A 25,213-nucleotide genomic window follows, 5' to 3' on the forward strand; every position below is an offset into this window, starting at 1 on the left:
TTTCTTTTATAAAGCTGAATAGCATTATCTATAACAGGTCATCAATTCATTTGCTGTATCAAATACCTTTTGTGAAGTAAAAAGTACAATATTTGCCTCCATAATGTAGTAAATAGAGGTATAAATAAGCAGAATTGGAAAATTCAAGGAGTCACCTCAAAACTGTAGACAACTTAAGTATACTCAAGTAAATGTATCTCGTTATTCAACATATGGAATTAACAGAGACCTCACATGCAGTTCTGTTATGTCTACTTCATGTGACTTGTAACCCATCAGAATAGTGTTTTGGGAGGGACATTAAGTGAGACCACAGAGTGGTGAATGCAAGACCATATGACAGAGTAGTACGCTATTTAACAGAGGGGGCCATAGAGCAGGTATAACCCAGACGTACACCGCAAGTCTGGTAACCTCCTGTTAAGCGCTCAGCTAACTTGAATGGGGATGAAATAATTTAATTGTGCAGCTTTTCTCCACTTACCAAATTTTGTGGAACCAAATGGCTCAGATTCTCACAAAACAAGATCATTTTGCTGATGCATGCTGCATGATGCATGCATGTCTGACAAGATGGGTGGGGCTAGTGTGCGCCTTAAAACAACATCATTGATTGGAAAAAAGTGGAATTCAGCTTTTATCTTGCTGGCACTCATAGCTGTGTGGGCCACCCATGTAGAGCCCATGTATGGGACACACTGGAGGCTCATTCATTTTCAGTGTTTACCAAGCACGCTGGCTGGTGAAACGATAAAACAACTGCATTTTTGTTGACATTCTAATGCACTAACTGACCTTTAATGAATCTACGCAATAATGGTATTTAAAATTGCCAGCTTTAGTTAAGGTTTGTCATAAGATAATAGCTAATTAAATCATAACTGCAGCCAATTAGTTAATGTCAACAAACATCATTAGCTAACTTTACTATAATATAGGGATGTCCCGAGGCAATCTGGAGGATCGAGATCGGGGCCGATATGGGCATTGTTTCACCAGCCCTTCTTACACAGCGTCTCCACATTATCTCTGGAGCGGTGGTTCGCCAATTCTCCGCTGATGGTGATTCACACAGAGCGAAGCATCTGGGGCGTGACGGTACACGTCATGTTGATGACGTTGGTGTTTCCCAGGTGTTCCCCTGTTAATCTAAACCCGCGGACAGTTTATAATCATATGGATGCTGTTATAATGTGTAGAGATTGAGATCCTGACCCACCAAACATCCTGGAAAGTGACGGAGTTAAGTTTTTCACGCTAAATTACATAATTATACATAATCACCATCAGTAAGCAGGAAGCTGTCTGACTCTGTCACTCGCGGGGACGGAGGCTGTTTTCTGGGGGAAAGTTCCCTGAAGTCTCGGTCAGGAGGGCTGACGGTCGCGGCGATTTATTTTCCACAAACACTCGGTGACTTAAAGTTTTCTGCCGGTGTCAAACGCTGTTTTTTGAGCAGAAATGTGAGGAAGAGTCAGGAGGACAGGCGGAGGACAGACACTTCTCCACATACAGCTGTGGTATTTGTTTTCCTCATATAAGTTGCCAAAGACAGTTACAGTTACTACGTTACTATTGTTCGGTCCTGTAACGTTGCTTTGTGGGACATTTCTCTGTATTTAGTTGAGTGAAGGACCTGTGCAGTTATCAGACTGTCAGACCGACACGCCCCCGCTCCACGCCTCCGGCTTATCCGTCCACACTGGGACGGCTCACCAAAATGCAGCCCTGATACTACCCAGGGGTTTCCCTGCCATTATACGGCTTAGGCGTGGCGCCCAAGCATTTTTGCCTCCCTCCTAAGCAGGGTTCTCCCCAGACGGTGGAACTGCGGCGCTTCCCCGCTAGGTCAGCGCCACTATACTCCGCGCGTGACGGTGACGAGCGTCCGTCCATCCCCGGTTGATGGCTAGGAGCTCCCGGCTGACGGCGGTGAGCGTCCGTCCGTCCCCCGGCTGACGGAGTTGATGACCGTCTGTCCGTGTCTCTCCCCCCCCCCGGACTGACGTTGACGAGCTTTCAAAAATATTTAAAATTAGAAATCAAAAGCAGTCCAACGGCGACATGCAACATCTGCAATATGACTGCTGCGTGGGGGGTAACAAAAGAGCTGCATTTAATACGGCACATAAAACACTCAATGGAATACAACAAGTTCACTCAAGCAATACAAGCAAAGACACGGAAGCAACAAACTCTTGGAGATACTTTCAAAAGGAAAGAAAAATAACCTTGAGAAAGCAACATGGCCAAACATATTACAGAGAAGGTAATTGAATTCATCACTCTTGATAACCACCTCATCTCTGTGGTAGAGGATCAGGGTTTTCTGTTTCATCGGCAGTTTCTGAATCCCGGTATGCCCTACATTACAATACATCGATTCCACTTTCGAGTTACAACGTCACACACGTTTCGTGGGTCCAATATGGCAGAGCATGTAAAACAATTGTTTTTAATCCGTTTTTCTTCCTACTGTTTTTGTGGAAGTATGCAATGGCCATCTGGAGGTCATCAGAACCCTAAACCATCAGGCTAAGACTGTTCCCACAAAGACAGAGGGGAAGGAGAAGGAACAGAAGCACATCAGGGGAGCACTTAAAACCTGTGGTTACCTAAACAACGTAACAACATTGTCAGTCCCTATGACACGCAAAAATTTGAAAAACTCAAAAGGATCTTCAATAAACAGCATATCTCACTTCAAACCTACCAACATGCTGAGGCAGAAACTTGTCCATCCCAAGGATAAAACACACTGGCATAGGAGAAAAATCATGGAGAAAAATCACTCCTTTAATGACAAAAGTATAAAGATCTTGGCCAGAGAAGACAGATGGTTTGAAAGAGGAGTAATAGAATCCATCTACGTCAAACTGAAACAACCGTCTTAGAACCGAGGAGGTGGCCGACGACATTAGCCATAACCCACCTACAATGCAGTGCTGAGTTCCTGCCGCAGGCAGCTTAACGAGCATGCACTGGGTTCACCTAGCCCTAGTAACCTACATGAAAGCTGGTTGGGTCATTGACCCACGAGGGGCCTTAGCGACTCTGAAAGGACTCTTCTAGACAAAGTTTAAAAGCCTGCAACTCCCCTTCAGTTTGTTTGAACTGAAGAAGCCTCTGGATAAGAGGTGAAAGGTCTTCAGGAAACTGAAAGACGTTAAGTTGCCCAAGATACAGCACTTAGAAAGAAGACCTCGATGACTGAGAACCGTGACTGGACCTTCAGACAGAAGTGTCTTTGTGCTATTAAACTCAGGTGATCTCCATTTAACTAATTGTGAGACTACTAGCACCAATTGGCTGGATCTCTGTTGAATTGTGGTTTCCTTTAAAAAGGGGGGTGCTGCACCACAAGACCCGGGCATGACAGCTTCTGCACCTCCTCTCCCAGCACCATCTCCTTCCAAGACCAGCCACGTGAGACTGCAGCTCACCAGGATCAATAAAATCCGGAGGTCCTGACGACATCAGCCCAAGGGGGCTCCAGGTCTGTGCGAAGCAGCTAGCAGGAGTGTTCACGCATCTTTTTGGCCTCTCCCTGAGGCTGAAGAAGGTGCCAACACTCTGGAGGACATCCAGCATAATCCAGATGCCAGAGAAGGGACGCTCCAGTGCTCCAAATGACTTAAGACCTGTGGTTGTAACATCATGGTCCTGCAGCATGGAGACATGGAGGATGCCATCATCTACCTGCTTCACAGAGCTTACACGCACCTGGAGAGGCCACAAAGCATGGTGAGGATCACGTTCTTTGACTTCTCTAATGCTTTCGACATGTTTCAGCCAGTTTGGCTGGCTGAGAAGCTCTCAGTGATTCAGGCTGATCCAGACCGAGTGGCATGGATAACAGATATCCCAAGGACAGGCACGTCAGGCTGCGACACTGCCTGTCAGATGTGGGATGGGCACCAGGGAACTATACTTTCACTGTTTTTGTTTACCCTCTACACCTCTGACTTCTGCTTCTGCATCTGGGTGCAGAGACAGAGAGGAGGATGAGTGGAAAGCAGCAAGTTATAATTGACAATCCCTCTCACCCTCTCTGCGCCGAGGTAAGGCAACTCAGAAGCACGTTCAGCCACATTTGGGGCCGTCCACTGAGCACAGCCACAGACGTTCAACCACGTGCCTCAAAGCGCTTTATGGGCTCTTTCGTGCCATCAGCGATCAGACTACACAACACCACCACCATCACCACTAGAGGTGGGTGCAATTCATCGATGTGGCAATGCATCACGATGCGTCACGTGACGATTTGGCATCGATTAATTAACGCCGATGCTTTGCCGCAGGACAGGAACAAAAAACACAAACGGAACCTTAGCGCGTGCCGCCCGGACTGTTAAGTGAGTGGGACCACAACAAACGGAGCAGTAACGTTAGTTTTGGTTAGTGGTGCGCACCATGGAGCCACGCTACAAACTCCCTCACCAATGAGTGTGAGTGCCACTCTGCTCTACTGTGTTTGTGTTGTGTTCACCTCACTGTACTGAAGCTCCAGACTGAATATGTTCAGATGCTACGACGGATTTCCATCATTCAAACTTCACAGAGGCGACTTATGAGATCGATGTAGATCGGAGAACAACTGTTGGCTGATCTTTATTGACAGATTGTCACACTCTACAGCCAATGGTATCGTTAACAGCATGTGCACCCCTGACCAATGACAGTGTAGTTACACACACAGGGCGAATCTAAACACGGAGTGGCGCTAAAGTTTAGCTGCTTAGCTAGCAAGGACTCGACGTGCTGTTACGTTATCAATTGAGTGAAATAACAACTATAGTCTGGACTTTGTCTGCAATATATCTGTGGTTGGTTAGTTTGACTGTACAAAATCATGGAAGTAGCTTGATTGTAGCTCAATGCTGAAATCTTGTGTAAAGCCTCAGAGCTTCTTTGATTATTAACAGTACGTTAGTGATGACAGAAAGGCGATAACTCACCATCAGACTGACAAGGCTGCAAAAGTTGCTGTTTATATGATGTATTTTTCTGTTTAACGATAAGACGCTCACTTTAACAATATTATTAATAATAATAACTAATGATAATGATGATGAGAAGAAGTAGAAAAATAGCGTACTGCAAAGTTCTCTAGATGGTTGATTATTTGGAAGAGTAAAACTTGAGAGAAGCTTGGCAAAAAAAGGCACAGTTAGATTGAAAATTACATTGAAAAGCTGTTCAGATCATCCTCCTCCTCTAAAACACAGTTGGTCAAATATTTAAACTTTATGTCTGCATTAAAAATCGCAATAATCGAAGAATCGTGGCACCAATAATTGAATCGAATCGACAATCGTTAGAATCGAAGAATCGAAGAATAGAAGCTCCCATAGTCAAAATCAAATCGAATCGTGAGGTACCCTTGTTGGAACACCCATAATTACCACCACACCTCCCAACACCTCCTTTCCACGGTGATTAGGGATTCAACCATACACTTCACTGTCACAAAGACAGATAGTTTTTTTATATTATTTATAATCTCAGTAACCCTGCACATTGCACACATTTATTAAATATTGCACACAAGGACAGTTACTGTATATTGTACTTTTATCTTTATTCTAATCATTTATAATATTTTTTTATTCAAATTGTTATTTTATTGTTTCCAATATCCCTCATTATTGTCTCTATTTTTTGAGACTTACTCTTGAGCTGCTACTTATTTTCCTATGTACTGCTGTGTTACCTACAAATTTCTCCCAAGGGGGATCAATAAAGTAACATCTTAATTCCTTATGTCATCTCTTATCTTGCATTATCTATTCTTTATTAATTGACATTACTATGTAGAATTGTGTTTTCACTTCCTCATTAAGAGCTCGGCATGGCCCTTTTCTGGACCAAGTCCATCGGCAGTGCAGCTTGGCTCAACTCAGCACAGTAAAACTGGTGATGTATTAGGGCCGCACGATATTGGAAAAAACTGACATTGCGATTTTTATTAACCCTGCGATATACACTACTCACAATAAGTGAGGGATATTGTGAGAGACTCAGTGGATTTCATACATACGGTGTTTGTTTCACTTCAGAGAGTTTTGGGATAGGGAGGCAATTGTATTGGGGTGATAGACACACCTCATTTTGTGTTTTCCATGTAATGGTCTCACTGTGTACAGTGTGCCTTACATATTGGGGCCAATACCAAAAAACTAAAAGACAACCCTTTTCAATGTGGCATCAATTTCAACATTCTGTGGGTATAAAACCTGGTATTGTCAGTAAGTCATTCCAAGTTCATCATTCAAACAGCCATGAACACACGATGTCACTTAACAGACGAGCAGCGCCACCTGGCCATAGCGCGCCTTCGGGTCGGTGGCAGGCAGTCAGATGTTGCTGGTGAACTTGGTGTGTCTCAAAGTGTCATCAGCAGACTTGCATCAAGACACAGAACTACTGGCAGAGTTCGTGACAGACCCAGGAGTGGAGCCCCACGAGTGACAGACTGCAACGATGACCAGTACCTAAGGACCTATGCACTCAGACATCGTTATGCAACTGCCACACAGCTGCAGGCCCAGTTACGAGATGTGAGGGGTACTAGGGTTTCCAGACAAACCATTCGAAACCGACTCCACCGCTTTGGCTTGAATGCCAGACGACCGTTGCAGGTGACTCCACTGACACCAAGACACCGCCGTCAACGTTTGCAGTGGGCACAAGACCATGTGACCTGGACAATGCAGCAGTGGTCTACCGTCCTGTTCACTGATGAGTGTCGGGTCACCTTGCACAGAAATGATGGTCGTCAGCGTTGCTGGAGAAGGCGAGGTGAGCGATACGCCGAGGTCAACATGGTCCCCAGGGTTCCCTTTGGTGGAGGAGGTGCAACAGTCTGGGCAGGCATCACCAGTCAGCGCAAAACAGATTTGGTTATTGTAGATGGCTCAGTCACTGCACCGTTCTTACCTCAGAGACATCATAGAACCCATCATCATCCCCCAATTCTGCCAGCACACCCCCAACTTTCTGTTCATGGATGATAATGCTCCACCACATCGTGCCAGAATTGTCACAGCTCGACTTCAGGAAGTCGGGAGTGCTCATATGGTATGGCCAGCAATGTCCCCTGACCTGAACCCCATAGAGCACGTCTGGGACCAGCTGAAGCAGAGACTGGATGATCGTACCCCACCCCCACGTGACCTGGCAGAACTGCGTGTAGCACTTGTGGAGTAGTGGAACGCATTGCCTCAGAACAACATCATGAGGCTAGTGAGGAGCATGAGACGTCGCTGTCAAGCTGTCATTGCGGCAAATGGTGGAAACACCCGCTACTGACATTGTCAATTTTTGTTATTTGGGGCTATCCTTGGTATTGTCTAAATTTTTGGGGTAGTAAATATTAAACTAATGAAAATGGTGTTTCTTCTCATTCATTATTAGTAATATTAAATGCAACTTTTACTTATTACATTAAAATTCAGACCAAATAGGAAAAGTGCTCATATAAATAAGTGTATATTGCGATATGAAAAATACAGGAATTTTCATCAGATGTTCGAATAGCACTTCATGTGATGCTGCATTTCAAAATGATAAGCATTTATATTTCATTTGAGCTCATTCATGCTTGTAGCACCCTATAATGTAATAATTTCCTGAAAATGTAATAACGCCTGAAAAATTTGAAAATTTGCACTTAACTCGATCGAAAATGTAATAAAACCCAATAATGTAATAACTTCACCAATAATGTAATAAAATATCCTGACTGATATTGATATAACATTTTTACTGATAATGTAATACAGTATTACATTATTGGGAACTTATTACATTTTCAGGTGGGTCTTTTTTTTTTCAAAACTGATAATGTAATACTTAACAGATAATGTAATATATATGTTAATTTTCAGTCCAGAGTTCTACATTTTGTGTTATGAGAATCTAAGAACGTTATATACACTGGATTTGAAACAACAGAATGACTATTGGATTAAACTGCAGACCTTGAGTACCAGTAGGTGATTTGTTAATTTTTAACAGGGGGGATGGTCCAATGGGAGCACCACCCTGCCCCGACACACCTATGTACACCTCCCAATGGACATTGTTGCAGGACACCTAACCATAACTGTGCAGCTTGTTGCAGCTTTCGTCAAAAATAGACCAGGCAGCCGGATCGCAAAGCAGCCGTGCCCGGCTTGACTCCACAATGCACCGGAGCTGATCGCGACCGCTTGTGATTTGTCACACACTATCTGCTGCTTGTGGATGGAGAGTGATGGCAGGTTGACAAGGGGGATGCTTTTTTGGTAATTTTGCTAACAAGGGGGACGGCATCCCCCCTCATATCGCCTAACGCATACAACCATATGCACATGTGCAGATACGCAGGGACATGTGACTACATCCTGGTCCTACTGAGTGGGTGATGGACTTATCTCCTTGGGAGACCAGAATTCCTGCTCCGATATAAGCTTCTGAGCTGCACTCGAGACCCCAGGTAACTCTTTCCTAAACATACCTGTTCACTTCACAGATTTCCAACAAATCACTACCTCATGAAAACAACCACAAACCAACAAAACAACTTTTAGTAACACTTCATTTGAAGAGAGTATACATAAGCATTCATAACACCTACACATTACATGACACCTGACATAATATTATAGGCCTACATATCCACTCATAAATGGCTATTATATCACTTTCAATATCAAATTGACATCTTACTCTATGTCAAGTTGACATACTGTCATACTGATAGTATATTATGAAATGTACCTAAAAAATATAGCTTTTAACCCTAAGGAGTCGACGATCACGCTGGCGTGATCAAATCACGTGACTGATTTAAGATGATGTAGCAGCCTCAGTGGGTCTCGGTTCCGGCGTATGTGTTGGAGCAGCCTTCAAACTATATACCTGTTTTTAAATTGTGTTGATAGGCCAAGTAAAAGCGGAGATATGATAAATAATGTCTGCCGCACTTTTTTGCTAACATTATCATCACGTTTGCTGTGCATTTGGTGCAGGAAGAAAGGGTAAAAACTGGCTTTTCTCACGAAAGTGTCTGCAAGCAAGAAGTGTTTGCATGCAAAAAACATGTCCCTATTGGTGGTAAAAGGCACCATACCAACCAATCACAAAATTATGTGGCAAAACACGTGATTCGATGATAGAGAGCGGTAGAGATGGCGGGTTTTGAGAGTTGAGAGATTTGTGACATTTAGCATGTTTGGAGTGTATAGTTAGTGTGTTCTGTAGTGTTTAGTGTAGTGTGTTTAGTGTGTAGTGGAGTCGTTTGTTTTGTTTTGTTTTGTGAGTCAAAACAATGAGGAGACTGCTGAATGTGGAGCAGGCAGGAGATCTGAGGGAGACCTGAGCCTGAGGCATTGCCTGCATTTAAATGTAAATAGTTACATATAACTTTGTACATTTTTAACTTATGCACAATTTTAGCAAACAATTTATATTTGCATTATAAGTAATAAAAATGGTTTGTTAAACATATTTGTGGTTTTCACAGTGAATAAATCCAACTTTTGCCTACTCAGATTTTATGTTTTTTTGTGATTTTAGGTCCATTGTGTTAATACAGTATGTCAAAATAAAAAAATAACTGTACAGTCACACATGTGAGGTAGTGCTCAAAATAATGACACCAAACAAGGCAAGGTAAATAGTTTTTAAGGTGAAATATAATGGTAAAATCAAAAGTAGTCAAAAACGGCCAATTATACCCCAGACTCCTAAGGGTTAATAAACATTCTCCATAATTCAACCTTTAATTAACTTCTTATCAGCATGTAACATATGGTCAATAACAAAAATCTAGCCTGTAGCCTACCACTGTATCATCATATTCTATCAAACTATTTTCTGATAGACATCTTAAAGTCTGTGTAAACCAAAATCAGCCATTTTCTTCTAAACACATTAAACGGGTCATAAATGTGTTTACTTAAAACATGTAACAGCCATTCGGCCATGTAGAATTTAATTTTGGAGCTAGGCTCACAAACAGTTTTTCAACATTTCTGTGTTCAGGATTTAATGGGCGGGTCAGAGATCATGCAAATCATGGCCGCGTTACGTAAGGCGGCCATATGATTTGGATAAACCCCGCCCTGCTGCAGAAGTGGTATAAATACGTTCAGCGCATCGGCTTCAGCGGTTCTCCCACTCACTCTCCAGTTTCGGATTGCATTGCTTACAATAGTTTGCAGCTAGCTAACCAGCCAACCAGTCAGCTAACCAGCCATGTCTCCTCCACATCGCTCTGTATCTTTCCTGGATGCCACAGTGTGCAGGGTGACTGCGCTGTTATCTTATTTAAGTTTCCTTCGGATGAAACGTAAGGAAACGGGGGAGTCCATTGACGCTGGTCAACTCCGTCCCCGGCTTGCATCCTCTCCTCCGCCAACGAGGAGATGTGACCGCTGCTGACCGCCGCTGACACTCTCCGTCCTGCTGACGGCGGGTCCCACCGGCATGATGTGGCTGCGCCGTCCCGCTAACGGCGGGTCCCACCGGCATGATGTGGCCACCGCGCCGCAGCATGCCCTCCCTCCCGCTGACGGCGCGTCCCACCGGCATGATGTGGCCACCGCGCCGCAGCCGGCCCTCCGTCCCGCTGACGGCGGGTCCCACCGGCATGATGTGGCCGCGCCACAGCCGGCCCTCCGTCCCGCTAACGGCGGGTCCCACCGGCATGATGTGGCCGCGCCGCAGCCGACCCTCTCCGTCCTGCTGACGGCAGGTCCCACCGGAGGTATGTGGCGGTAGTATCAGGGCCGCATTATTGGTGAGCCGTCCCAGTGTGAACGGATAATCCGGAGGCGCGGAGCGAGGGCGTGTCGGTCTGACAGTCTAACTGCACAGGTCCTTCACTCAACTAAATACAGAGAAATGTCCCACAAAGCAACGTTACATGACCGAACAAAAGTAACGTAGTAACTATAACTGTCTTTAGCAACTTATATGAGGAAAACACATCCCACAGCTGTATGTGGAGAAGCGTCTGTCCTCCTGTCCGTCCCCTGCCTGTCCTCCCGACTCTTCCTCACATTTCTGCTCACAAAACAACGTCTGTCACGCTTGTCACAAGAGTGTTTAACTCACCGAGTGTTTGACGAAAATAAATCACCGCGACCGCCAGCCCTCCTGACCGAGACTACAGGGAACTTTCCCCCAGAAAACAGCCTCCGTCCCCGCGAGTGACAGAGTCAGACAGCGTCCTGTTTACTGATGGTGATTATGTATAATTATGTAATTTAGCGCGAAAAACTTCACTTCGTCACTTTCCAGGATGTTTAGTGGGTCAGGATCTTAATCAATACACGTTATAACAGCATCTATATGATTATAAACTGTCCGCGGGTTTAGATAGACAAGGGGAACACCTGGGAAACACCGACGTCATTAACATGACGTGTAGCCCCGCCGCATGGGCGTGGTTCCAGCGCCTCTAACTGACACGCCCCCAGCGTTTCACAGCAGAAAGAAGTGCTTGTTTTTCCATGATTTAGAGAACTAATTTTATATACTTAACAATTTTTTTAATCTTTCAAATTTGGCTCAGTGGTCAATGATACATGCTTCTTTGGTGTGACAAACTCATAACACAATTTTTTTGCCGCTTTACACGGACTTTAAGCTATTTAAAGAAGTAGCCAAGCCTTGGCTAAAGTGTCAAAAAGCTAGCATCAGTAAAAACTAGCATGTAGCCACATGGTCAATAAAAACCAGTCTAAAGCCTACCATTATCCTACCATTATCAAACTTTTTCTGGTATCCTACAGAAATCTGAAGGTATTGATGCAGAGACATTGCATACTCACTTACTTACTTAAGTGATCATATAAAGGGACAGCTTCAATGCTGCTGGACATATTTTCAGCTAGCCACCACTCAGTGCGTTTACATGCACAGCTTAGTCAGATTACAGCCATAGTTCGACTATGCTACTCAACCAGACAACTGCAATTATCTGAATATAGATGCCGCAGAGAAAATCGGATTATTGGGCCGGAGCATGTCATACGCTGGTACGCTAGGTGGCGCTGTACCCATTTCAACTAGTGGTAACAGAAACACCTCCAGCTGACCTCTTTACGTCACCAGCAACAACAAACTGCCTCGGCATTCAAGAAAGATGGCGTACGAAGAGCGAGACGAAGCTACATCTTTGTACATTTCTCAATGGTGTACATGATAATTACACAAACTAGATGCACAATGGCGCTCTTTCTTGCGATATTTACAACAAACCCTTTTTTTTTTTTTTTTTTACTTATAATGCAAATATAAATTGTTTGCTAAATTTGTAAATTTTTTAAATGTATGCACAAAGTTATATGTAACTATTTACATTTAAATGCAGGCAATGCTCAGGTCTGCCTGTGCTCCTTGAGAGCTGCACTGCCTGCTCCACATTCAGCATCTTCTCATTGTTCTGACTCATTAAACGAAAAATCGACTCCACTACACACTAAACACACTACACCAAGCACTACAGAACACACTAACTATACACTCCAAACACGCTAAATGTCACAAATCGCTCAACTCTCAATATCACTGTCCGGCCGTCGTTGCCTGTCAATCATCCACCTAGGTCCCTCCCACAACTTCCTGTTCCTCAACAACCAAACTTGCTGCTTGGACACTTTCGTGGCAAAAGCCCGTTTTCACCGTTTCTTCCTGCACCAGACACAAAGCAAACGTGACGGCAATGTTCGCGAAAAAGCGTGGCGGACATTATTTACCCTAGGTCCGGTTTTGGACGTGCCGATGAGGCCGGTCCGTCGCCTCGGGAGGTGGGCCGTGTAGCTAGCGGCTAGCTACACACGAACATCCACAAATTCTGATTCCACTTTGTTGTCCGCGCGTCTCCAGATCTCCTCAGACCCGAGCAGATTCGGTCCGGACTCGTTTAATCTCATTAATCCACTACAGTCAGTTTAGATGCACAGAACAGAACAGAACGGGACCGAACCGCCGGCAAAATCCCGGTCCAGCTCGCTCCGCTGCAGGTATAAATCCGCTTGTTTTTTCAGGTATGTCGTGGGCTTGAGCTCTGCAGTGATTGGCTCTGGTGCGCACGTGGCCACGGTGTGCAGTGATTGGCTCTGGTGCGCACGTGACTGTGGTGGCTCTGGTGGACAATGCTCGGCGGAATGTGTAAAGCATTTATGAAATACTTTATTCACGGTATCATTGCAGTCCAAACAAATGCTTAGATGCACACCACTGAACCACGCAGCAGCCATGTTGAAAGTCTCGAGTCAGTGTGATCCTTATCCGCAGAGATATTTGACCAACAGACACACACACACACAAACACACACACAGACAGAGATTCCGTGCATTTATAGAAAGATATTACATTATCTGTTAAGTATTACATTATCAGTTTTGAAATAAAAAGACCCACCTGAAAATGTAATAAATTCCCAATAATGTAATAAGGTATTACATTATTGGTAAAAATGTTATTACAATATCAGTCAGGATATTTTATTACATTATTGGTGAAGTTATTACATTATTGGTGAAGTTATTACATTATTGGGTTTTATTACATTTTCGATCGAGTTAAGTGCAAATTTTATTACATTTTCAGGCGTTATTACATTTTCAGGAAATTATTACATTATAGGGTGCTACACGCCCTCCCAGAACTCCCATTCCCCAGCTGGCTTACTTTCATTTATAAAAATTACGCCTGTCTAATTTTCCTTCGGGTGTTGGTCGGGCGTCGGTAACAGTTTATAGCGGGTCGGCTCGGGTGCGAAATCTAATTTGTGCTACTATAGGAAAACGGGTCGGATGCAGTTTTAAGTATGGCGTGTACGGGCAGGTTTTCAAAATAAGACCTGTGCAGGACTCTGCTGTGTGGTACCGACATAAATGTTAAAATAAATTAATGGTGTTACCTCGTTGTGGCAACAGATGCAACACACTGTCGACACAGAACACGTGTTTGGTCAATATCATCCTTCTTGTAGCCGAAATAATTCCAGATAACTGAAATTGCTTTTCTTTTTGGCACCAAGTCTTCGATCTCGCGATTTTCTCTTGTTCATTGCTCATTTTTCAATGTTGTTACCAGCGACTCACTCCATGTGCAGGGGCTGGTCTGCTTCGGCACACTGATTAAGAACTAATGTGAATGGTGGATTGCTGAGCATGCAGAGTCTGCATGCACAGTGTGTGTCAGGTGCCTTTTGAAATTAGATGAGTTAATTTGCATCCTACATAGCAGGCTCTGCGATGTGACTATTGCACACATGTACATCGCGATGGTGATTCTCAAACGATATATCGTGCAGCCCTATGATGTATGTATCTCAGTTTGACTCAGCATGCCCAAACGTGCTAGCGGAAAAATGGCATTGGTTTTTGAGATGCACTTTGCTTCCTGGCACTCATCATCCGTAAAAATTCAGCACAATCCCTCTCATTGTGTTTCTGCAAGTGTTTTATCAAGGCAGTGGTGCTGAAGTTTCCAACGGTGCTTGCCACCCATTGAAACACTTGCAGTGCACAATTTGCACTCAGCTGCTTCGCCTTAATCTTCTGATAACTTACACAGCTTACATGATGACTCTCACTCAAGCTCGCTCAGGCAAGTCCAGTGGTTCTCACTTATTATTTGTCATGCCCCCCCAGAGGACAGAAATTTTTTCACGCCCCCCTGAATTGAAATACTATTGAGAACCTTATAATAGTTATTTATTTATTTGTATAAACCACTGGATGAGCATACTGCATACAATCACCTGATTATCAAAATGGTTTTCATGCTGTCCGCTGCCAGAGTTTTTAGGCATAAAACACAAACAGGTCTTTCCTCATTTCCGACCATGTTCACAGTAAACCCAAGGTCTATGTAAGCATCGTCATATTTCCTGCTCCATAGTTCCCGACCGAGGGATTAGCAGAAGAGCTTGTGTTTGTCTCTTTTTGTGTGCTGGTGTCAACACGGAGTGTTTTATTTTGAAAAGTAACCGGATGTTATATTGTTATTTCAGCACTTGACTTCCTGTCTGCTCGGTGCAAAATTCAGCTGAATTGCTGCTTCGTGCTCCGGCATCCGCCAGATATATAGAAGTCCTGTGTATCTGTTCCGGAGGGCTCCGGACTGCCGGAGCTGGACGGAGCAGACACGCAGCGCAGCGGACCTGCTGGAAGTTAACACAGACTAAAGTGAAAGTGGAGACGTTATGCAGCAGACTAATATCCAGTGGAAATAGACCTTTGCGTCCTGCACTGAGAACTAGGGATGTATATTGATAAGGATTTAGCGATTCCGATGCTTTATCGATTCCTGTTTATCGATCCAGTTTTTTATTGATTCTCTTATCGATTCCCAAATAGGCTGAAAAACAAGTTGTAAATGAGTACAGAAAAGAATACAACCTGGTTATTTAATATAAATCTTAATTATTCACTGCTGAGAATAAACAATACTCAAATGAGTCCTCAATAAACAAATAAACAATACTCAAATGAGTCCTCAATAAACAAATAAACAATACTCAAATGAGTAAAATGAGTCCACAAGTCAAGTGGCTATTGGCTAAGGATAATCTCATAGAGGAACAAGAGGAACAACAAACAAGGAATGGGCAGGGCTGATTAAATTAACCTCATTTTTATCATTATCACACGACGTTAGCCAGTTGTTTAATTTTACCTGCTGTGCTAGTGCTAGCACTGGTGCTGCTAAGTGCGTCAAACACACGGCATTGCTGGAGTGTAATGCCGTGTTGTATGGCCAAATGCTTGGACATATTAGTTGCATTACCGCGTTTGGCGCGCAGATCCCTCCTACAGGTATTACAGGTGACGATCCCCGAGATGTTGTCCTTCTTTGTGAAATGCAGCCAGACGGGACGACATTTCTCCACAGTGCATCGCATGTAGCAGCTCAGCTCACCTCTGCTCTGCAGCAGCTTGTGTGTGTGACGTCATCGCAAAATTTGCGAGTAGGGTACGAGTAGGGAAAAATCGATAGCAGAAAGGGTTTTTGTTAGCGATTCCAAAGAATCATTTGACTCAGAACCGGTTCCCAAACGAAACCAGATGCACATCCCTACTGAGAACCACTGGGCTAGTCACATGACGCATACTGCTCTCTTCACAGTATGTCGCACACAGTTCAAGCATTTATGGGAGCACTTCAGCTTATAAATTGGATTGGATAATACAGTTTCCCCTCTCAGATAATCTAGCTAGTGATTTTGGTGAATATTGGACCTATACCAATACTGAATATCTGAATCAGCGCATCCTTAGTGAATGCTGGCTTGGTGAGAGGGTACAGTCCTCTTGGGATGGGCTGTACTATACTTCAGTAGGTGTAGTTTTTCAACGTGGCTGGGTGCGGTCTGGATCTGATGGGGGTCTGTTTGAACAAGGGATTGTATGGAATTCAGTTTTGCTTGTGGACTGAAAAGTGTTTCTCTTCCTCTCCTTTAGCTCCCTTCTCAGTATAGCCAACTCAGTTCAACAGTTGCCTCTGTCCTTCCTGAGGTGTTCCAGCTTACTCTCTCTCTCTTTAGTGAACATCTTTTGAGCACCAACACAGAATTTAATAACGCAATACATTTGTATTTGTACCATCATAATCATATTCCTTCCAAATATTTGGTAATAATAATAATTTTAAAATAATTTACTGAAATTACAATTTTTCCGTTTTTATTCTAAAGGAAAAGGTCAAAAGTGAGGAACACATTCAGGAAAAGTCCTTTTCAATGATTTCTTTAAGAGCTGCTTTCTTTTTTGTTTCTTTGTCAAGGTGGATTTCTATAACAGGATAAAACAGAGCAGCTGGTAAAATTGGCATTGACAGCATTTCAATTACGAGCTGTGAATAAGGGGAACTATTAACATATTTTTATATTACCTGGCACACTTGATAAAAAATATCCGACAACATTTGATGGTCATTAACTCATGTAGGACGCTAAAATTCGGCGACACCGAAACCTAATCTGGGCCAGGGCACCAAAACGCATAGAACCAGTACTGCTCTGATCGTACCGTTAGCAGCCAGCAGGAGAAATGCTCCATATTGCACTGCAATTTTAAAACTGAACTGGAGCAGGACATGATGTCTGGAATCTCTCTTAGGGCTTGGTGATTAATTGAACTTCGATTTTGGCTTGCCGCACGCCGTGTCTTGTGTGGTAAATGCAGCGAACCCTTCCATCTCCACCTGTGCACTCCGCCCCGCCCCACCTGAAAATGTTTGCTTTCAGCCACGCCTGTGCGTATTGCCAGTGCGTATTTTGAAAAAACGTGTAGAAGAAGACGGTAGAAGATGGCAGAAAGGCAGCCTTTGGTCAGGAAGAAAGGTAAAGCGAATTCTGTGGTGTTGAAACACTTCGGTTTCGAGGAGTCTGACTTGGAACAAACGGAGATATTGTGCATGATACGTCACGCGACCGTGTCTGCACCTCAAGAGAACATGACCAATTTATTTAACCATTTAATGTCCACACAGAGTAATACATGACGAAGTAGTGAAGGAACAAAAAAAAAACCTCAAAAATGAAAAGCTCGGCGTGCAGGTGGTCGAGTGGTTAGAGTGCATGCCACATACGCAGCCGACCCCGGTCCAATTCTGGCTGGAGGTCCTTTGCTGCATGTCACATCCCCCTCTCTCCCACATTTCCTATCTGTCTACTGCTTAATAAAGGTGTCTATGCCATAAAAAATCTTAAAAAAAAAAAAAGAAAAGCTCCTCGACTCCTGCCACCGCCACACAGTCCTCAAATTAAGGACACACTTTACAATGCCACCGCATATCCACCCAGCTCCCACAGGCATTAAGAAATAACGGATGCCGTCACATACAGGATTGCCAAAGACATGTGCCCTATCAACACCGTTAGCGACCCGGGGTTCAATAAACTGATTAACACATTGGACAAGCGGTATGTGTTACCAACACGTCACCATATCAGCAGAATTGCGCTGCCTGCCCTTTGTGACGAATGTTGCGGAAAAGTTGCAAGAGAAGTATCAACAGCATTATATTTTGCCACCACAACAGACCTATGGTCGAGCCGCTCCGGGATAGTGTTCACTTTTTATTTTTACATATTATTTAATTCAATTTATTGATATATTTTTCTCTTATTCATTTGCATTTTTCTTGTTTTTCAGTTCAAACTTATCGTGTTAAAAGAAATACCAGAGTTCAAAGTTCCATAAGTGCTTATTCTCAAATCAATGAATAATCGTTGTTAATAATCGTGATTACAATATCAATCAAAAATAATCATGATTATGATTTTTGCCATAATCGAGCAGCCCTAATCTCTGAAAGAAAAAAAACAGGCATGTAAATGAGTCCAGCGTGGCTTGAATGAACATCGCGGGTCTCATAGGCAGGGTAACAAACGTGTTTAACAATAAACACGTTTGTATTGACGAATTTAAAAAATAGTTGCAACACACACACACACACACACACACACAGTGGGTAAAACACTGAAATGTAATTCCGGAATTGGCTATGTGCCAAATTGAAAGAAAAAATTACTTCTATAAGTTGGGCTAAGACAACCAGATAATGCGGTTGGAAGTCGGTTCACCATTTCATGTATACATCTTAGTCGGACCTGAACTGGCCCCTGCGTTCTGTGCATGCACCTCAGTCCCCACGCCGGGCATTGACCCAAAAGTCGTCCATGGCATAAAGCCTTAGCAGGAAGCCGGGAAAAACGAAAGAGGAAGACAACAACAAAAATATTAGTACAATATATCATGTAATGTACAGCACTGTAAAGTGATCCATGTCTTCACTGTTTGCTGTGCAACCTATTTGCTACTTCTTATGCTGCCAACTTATTTGGTACGTGATATAATAGGTCAACTGGGTGAAGGTCCAGTAGCAACTAGCTGAAACGGTGCATATCTCCACCTACCATCGCGGAGTCGGACATACTTGTATCAATAAATTGATTCTCTACTGGGACTTGTATACTTGGACAATGGCAGTTGTCCAATTAAATGGCCTAATCGAGCTATGACTGTAGCTGTACTGACTAGCAGCTACCGAAAACTTTGAGTGGTCTGCATTCACCATGAGTTAAATTTTTAGAAAACTTTAATTGCCCAGAGGAAACGAAAATCGGAAAAGAGATCTCAGTAGTGTCTTATTCATTTCTCCTAGACAACTAAGAGATCTCTGTGAGACCAAAGTGAGGCTGTGGCTGATTTCTCCTGTTTCTCAATTGTTTCTCCTGAGAAACAGAAAATCTCAACTTGGGCTCCCTGTAAGTTTCAGAGGAGATCTCCTCAAGCTCTCAATGAAGTTTCAGAATGTCTCCTCAGTGCTGGAAAGGAGCAAGGTTTGAGTGGTAAAGTCTCAAGTCTCACCTATTGCTCCTAGGGAATTTTAGGAGAAACAAATGAGAAATGTTTGAGACCAAAAAAGACTACAACAAGACTGAAATGAGAACTCTCATTGAGTTCCTTTATGGCTCCATAGCCATAAAGGAGCAAGCTTTGAGCAGTAACCTTTTTTCTCTGGGTGCTAGTCTTGATAAAAATGTCATAACACTTTTACATTGAATTAGTGTGTAAACAAGGCTTTTGTTAAACGCAGGTTAACCCACTAATAAATGCAATAAATGCTGTTCACATTTCCAGTGTACAAGTTTGCCTTTCTGTTTTTATCCGCTTGTGTGTCCCATTCGTCCTCACCAACAAGCCAGAAAATCTGGAAAAGCAGAAAGCAGCACACTGTACACCTCATCAGAATACATGCAAATGTTGTTCAACTAAAAAACCTAATAATATTCTGAATTAGACACAACTTTTTTTATTCCTGATCTGATGAGCTGCACATGCACAGTACTGATGAGGAGGTTGACTTGGCTCAGACCACACGGAAGCTACAAACAACAGCAACTATATTAGCATCTTTAACATCTGTCTCTCTTTCAAACTCAGCACTGACACTGACAGATAGGGACTGAAAGATGTTAGGCTCATTTGAGATCAGCCAGTCCTGCGCAGAATCGATGAACAGGGTTCATCACGGTTAGATTTGTGTGCGACTTGATCCTGACCCGACATCATGCACACATGACTGCAGTGACTCCAACCTCATAACTAATTAGTTTAGATGTTGACTCAATATAATGATTTTATAGAACCATTTTAATTTTGTTGAATTGGAGAGATTTTAATGTCATTTGTTTGATTTTGAAGGTTAAGGCTTTTCTGTCCACAGAAAACATCCGGTGTGGCTTATGTGGAGACTAAATGGCCTGCATTCATAATATAAACTGCATACAAAAAATGTTGTCTGTGTAAACACTGGACCAATATCATTCGGCCTGCTGAAGTACTTAACAACACAAAACTTCTGGTAAGTGGAATGTCAGGATTCAGATGTGAAGGCCCAACAGCAACCAATAGCCTACCTAAGAGATCAATAATTACAGTTATAGTCTTATATTTCTCTTTTGTGTGTAACTGTTAATGTTCTCGGTTTATGTATTTTGGTTGAGAGGGACATGGCCGCTCAAGTGATCTAAACAGCAGAAAACTGACTACATGTGCAGCGCTTTGGTAGACTGTAGTGTCATGATTAAGAATCATTGAGGACAGCTTACAAACGGATCTAACAAGGATGTGAGTTTCTTTGACTTCCTGTGCAGATTGAAGACTGTTGGAAAACTGTCCGACTATATCGCAGCTTTTTGGCTCTGTCCCCTGCTGCTGCCGCCTAGCATCCTCTTTCCAGCCCAGGCGCAGTTCATCTCGGAGCAGCCTTACTAACATGTCAACGGCCTTAACTTCAACACACGTCATAGCATCGCGCCTGAAAAAAGGAGTGTATTAGCGTGTTCATATCACAGCCGGGCCGAGCCGGAGGTGATAAATACCAGACACTACTAAATGGTTGATTGTCCCAAGAGTAAATCTCGATCATATACATTCATGTTGCATAAACCAGATGTTGGCGGATGTAAATTAGATTTTTTTGTCCGGTGTGAAAGGGGTATTTGTCAGGTTAGCCAAACCGGCAATCGTGACCCATTATACAAATACTGCCGCATCAATCAGGTTACTTTCAGCAACACATCAATGCATCCAAGTGACTGACAGTGCGAACGATATGCTGTAAAGTTAAAAAGCTTTTAAAAAGCCGCTAGGTAGCCTGGTGGCTATAGCAGCGATTCACATAAGCACACTACGCTACCTTTTACTCGACAGTCTCCTTCAGGTATCTCAGATATGAATTGTAGCATTTCTTCTGACAACACATCGTGACTGACGACTAGAATGACAGGGACGGTCGCACGGCTGAGTTAACTGTCTAGCTATTAGTTAGCTTGCATGGTCAATATGTCGCAAATGTGGTGAGCAATAACGTAGACAAACATTGGCGTTGGAACGCACTGGTTTCAATTGGACCACAAACAGATAAACGTCCAAAGAATGTGTTGTTTCACCTGCAGAACGGACTGTACGACTCTTGTTTGCCAAATAATCTAACTAGTAAGGCCCAGAGATAACTGCTAGGAGCCGCTAACGTTAGCTAGCATAGGTTACAACTTATCCTGTGTCGTGTTTAATGTCTGTTGACAACCAGAGGTTGACTTGTCATAACTGAAACTGATTGTGTCACGGCTTCATAGAGGGCACCGGTGCTTACCGTGCAGCGCCGAAACCTGGAGAATCGCTCCCGAAGTGCCGTCAATTACTTTGATACTGCCACGGCTGGTAACGGCCAAGATAGCGTTGAGGGCCGGGTGGTAAGAGAGGCTTCGCAGGCCCTCCTCGTCGCAACGCAGGCAACCGTCTCTCAGTACAATCCAGTCTGAGGAGGTGGACGAGCCGGAGCCCGGCGAGGCCGCGGCCGCCATCTTTCCTTATTCTTCTCTTCCCTTCTGGTGTTTGTTAGGATCCGGTGATACACGTAATACTGTTTAATCTGTAAGACTGGCTCCGAACTATTAGTCCTCTGCCACAGCCTACTCCTTCTGCGGCTTCTCCTCCTCCGTCCGTTGCCGCAGCAGTGGCTATTCACCATCAACGCTGAGGAACTTCAGGCAGGACTTTCTGTCAGTTACACGGAACTAGCGTATCTATGTCACCTCCCGCGATAACACCAGCGGTAAACGAGAACAACGGATGGACACAGTAACAAGAAATCAAAATAAGAGCTCTGCAGAAATAACAAGTAATAGAGGATACAATATTTATTTTATTGTGCCAAGCAGTTGTATACCTCAACCTCAAGCAATTCTAAACTAAACTTTAAACATTAGCCCTGACAATGATTAGCATATCGTAGGATAAATTACATCAAATTATCAGAATCCGAATCAGAATACTTTATTAATCACAGGGGGGAAATTGTTTTTGTTTCAGAAATAAGAATAAAATAATAAAGTGTTCAATGACCACTCCAAGTATTTACAGATATACAGTGCATTATATATGTGGTATGGGAAATATACATAGATACACACACACACATATATATATATATATATATATTTATTTATTTATTTATAGCCATTTGAGTCCAATCATCAGAGGGAGGAATGACTACCTGTGGCGCTCAGTGATGCATTTTGGAGCTCTGTTTGACCAGAGCATTGTGGAGAGGATGAGAGCCATACTGCAGTAATGCCCACAACTTCAACAGCATCCTCTGTCTGACACTGCTGACAAAGTGTCCAGCTCTGGCCCCACAACGCCACTGGCCTTCCTGATCAGCTTGTTGAGTCTGTTGGCATCTGCTACTCTCAGTCTGCTGCCCCAGCACACAACAGCAAACAGAATAGCACTGGCCACCGAAGACTCATAAAACATTCCCATTATAGTCCGGCAGATGTTAAAGGAGTGGAGCCTCCTCAAAAAATAGAGGTGGCTCTGTCCCTTCTTGTAAAGGACATCAATGTTCTTAGACCAGTCCAGTTTATTGTCAATGAACACCCCCAGATATTTGTAGTGTTCAACGATGTCCACGTTGTGCCCCATGATGGAAACTGGAGTCATTGGTGTCCTGGTTCTCCTCAGATCCACCACCAGCTCTTTGGTCTTTGTTGTGTTGAGCTGCAGGTGGTTAAGCTCACACCATGTGACAAAGTTGTCCACCACGTGGTCTATATTATACATATCTTATCGTGTGCATGGCCTCGATCACTTTTACTTATCTTGATTTTGCTTGTTGTGTACATGCATGTTTGTTCACATAAGAAGGTGCTAAGCTTGGATGTTTTCAAAACCAAGTCTTTTCCAGTGTTTGACACAATTCAGCCCTTCTGGGCTCTCCCACTCTGCAAAGCAGCAGATTTCAGCTCATGTAGTAGTTAAATCCACCATTAAGAAATGGAAGAAATATGGCACACATGTAAATCTGTCTAGAACAGGCTGCTCTCACAAACTGAGTGACTGTGCCAAGTGAGGGAAGCGACCAATACTCCAATTACTACTCCAAAGGAGATAAAATCTTTAGTAGGTGAGATGTGAGAGACTCTGCATACAACAGCTGTTGCCTTTGTGGCTGGACTTTAAAATGGCTGTTCACGCCCAATCCCCATGCAACCTGACAGAGCTTAAGCAGTTTTGAAAAGGAGAATGGAACAAAATAGCATATTAACATTACACATTTTTAATCAATTGACATTACTTTGTAGAAATCTTTTTTTCACTTTGACTACTTTAGTTGATCAATCAAAATGCCCCCCCCAATTCCATACATATTGGGGGGGGCATTCTGTTTTGGTGCCCTGGCCCATACATATATGTATGTGTATATGTATATGTATATAAATATATATATATATACACACACACACACACACACTGGTGGACAGTCCCATATGAATGAAAGAACCAGGAACCTTATGACTGCATAAAGTGCACACTGGGTCATTGATCAGCTTCATGTTGCGGAGTCCAAGTGAAGTTAAATATGGTCTTGCCGAAAGTCATCAAGAGCAAGCTCCTCTCCAAAGTTGCTAGGCCGTTCATGCACACACACACACACACACACACACCAGTGTTATTAACTAAATAAATTAAATTCCCAGATAAAGACTAAACTAAAACTGCTTAATCACTTGTTAAACTAATTAAAACTAAACTGAGATTAAAAACTAACTGAAAAACTAAAATTAAAATAAAAACTAATGAAAATGTAAAAACTATGATAACCCTGACACACACTCACTCACTCCATTCTTCATGGTTTGAGTTGCTCTGTTAATGGCAATACTTTTGGTTATTTTTATTAGTAAAATAAAATCATTTTGAAAGTAATTCTGGGACTGTACTTTTTCGTACTTTGTGTAGGTCTTAAATTTAGTTCAAAATGGTCTTAAAGAGGCCTTAAAAAGTCTTAAATTTGACTTGTTCAAACCTGCAGAAACCCTGTGAATCAGATGCCGCAGAGAAGCAAACAAGTCATTACACAGATGTCCGACATGGTCACAGCTTTCCAGTATAAACTGCACCTTCGGAAGTCCCAATTGGACCAGGACAATCTTGCTTACTTTCCTGTCTGTCAAAGCATCTCAGCCTCAGTTCCCAGTGTTTTTCATGCTCTCGGTTGGCTACCAAAGTGAGCCGGTTAATTAATGAATTTGTTCAGCCCTTCTCTGACATCAGAACACAGCACTCAGGCTTTGCCATCTTTGTCAGTCCTTTCACCGCCGATGTCGACAGTGCGCCCCATCTCCTTCAGATGGAGTTAATATATCTTCAAAGCGATAGTGGCCTGAGAGCAAAGTTCCAGGATACTGCAATTGACGAATTTTACCGTCAACTGCCTCCTGCTTTGATGCCACAGTTACGACTTCATCCTGCCCATGTTCTGTCCATGTTTGGGAGCACCTACCTGTGCGAGCGGATGTTTTAAATATCGAATCGAAACAAGACCAAGCACAGATCACGAATCACTGATGACAACCTCCACACTGTTTTGCAGATTGCTACAGCACAAGACCTAAAGCTGGACATTGATGGACTGACCATGGGAAAGGGTGTCAGACATCCAGCCAGAAAACACATAGGTAAGCATTTTTAAAAACCTGAATTAAAAATATAATAAAATGTATTTCAACCAAAAATAACTTCAGTGTAATATGTTTGCAATTAAATGGTTGTGCTTCCATTTATTTTGTGTTTGTTGTTATTTTCAGAATATGATCAATGGATGAGGATGGTGTGTTTTATGGTGTCCAAG

At 43.1% G+C, this 25,213-nt stretch overlaps 1 protein-coding gene across 4 annotated transcripts in view; it reads right to left on the reverse strand.

Moving 5' to 3' along the window:
• Nucleotides 1-22,102, reverse strand: part of birc6 (baculoviral IAP repeat containing 6) — a 168,820-nt gene extending 146,718 nt beyond the window's left edge. For 3 of the 4 annotated variants that reach the window (XM_030440975.1, XM_030440974.1, XM_030440973.1), the window contains exon 1: nucleotides 21,671-22,102. In XM_030440975.1, coding sequence (XP_030296835.1) covers nucleotides 21,671-21,881 — 211 coding nt within the window. In that variant the 5' untranslated portion in view covers nucleotides 21,882-22,102. The remainder of the gene's footprint in view (nucleotides 1-21,670) is intronic. The other variant, XM_030440976.1, reaches the window with a different exon arrangement.
• Between the last annotated feature and the right edge of the window lie 3,111 nt (nucleotides 22,103-25,213).

Source organism: Sparus aurata, chromosome 15, assembly GCF_900880675.1.
Source record: "Sparus aurata chromosome 15, fSpaAur1.1, whole genome shotgun sequence".
Classification (NCBI taxonomy): domain Eukaryota; kingdom Metazoa; phylum Chordata; class Actinopteri; order Spariformes; family Sparidae; genus Sparus; species Sparus aurata.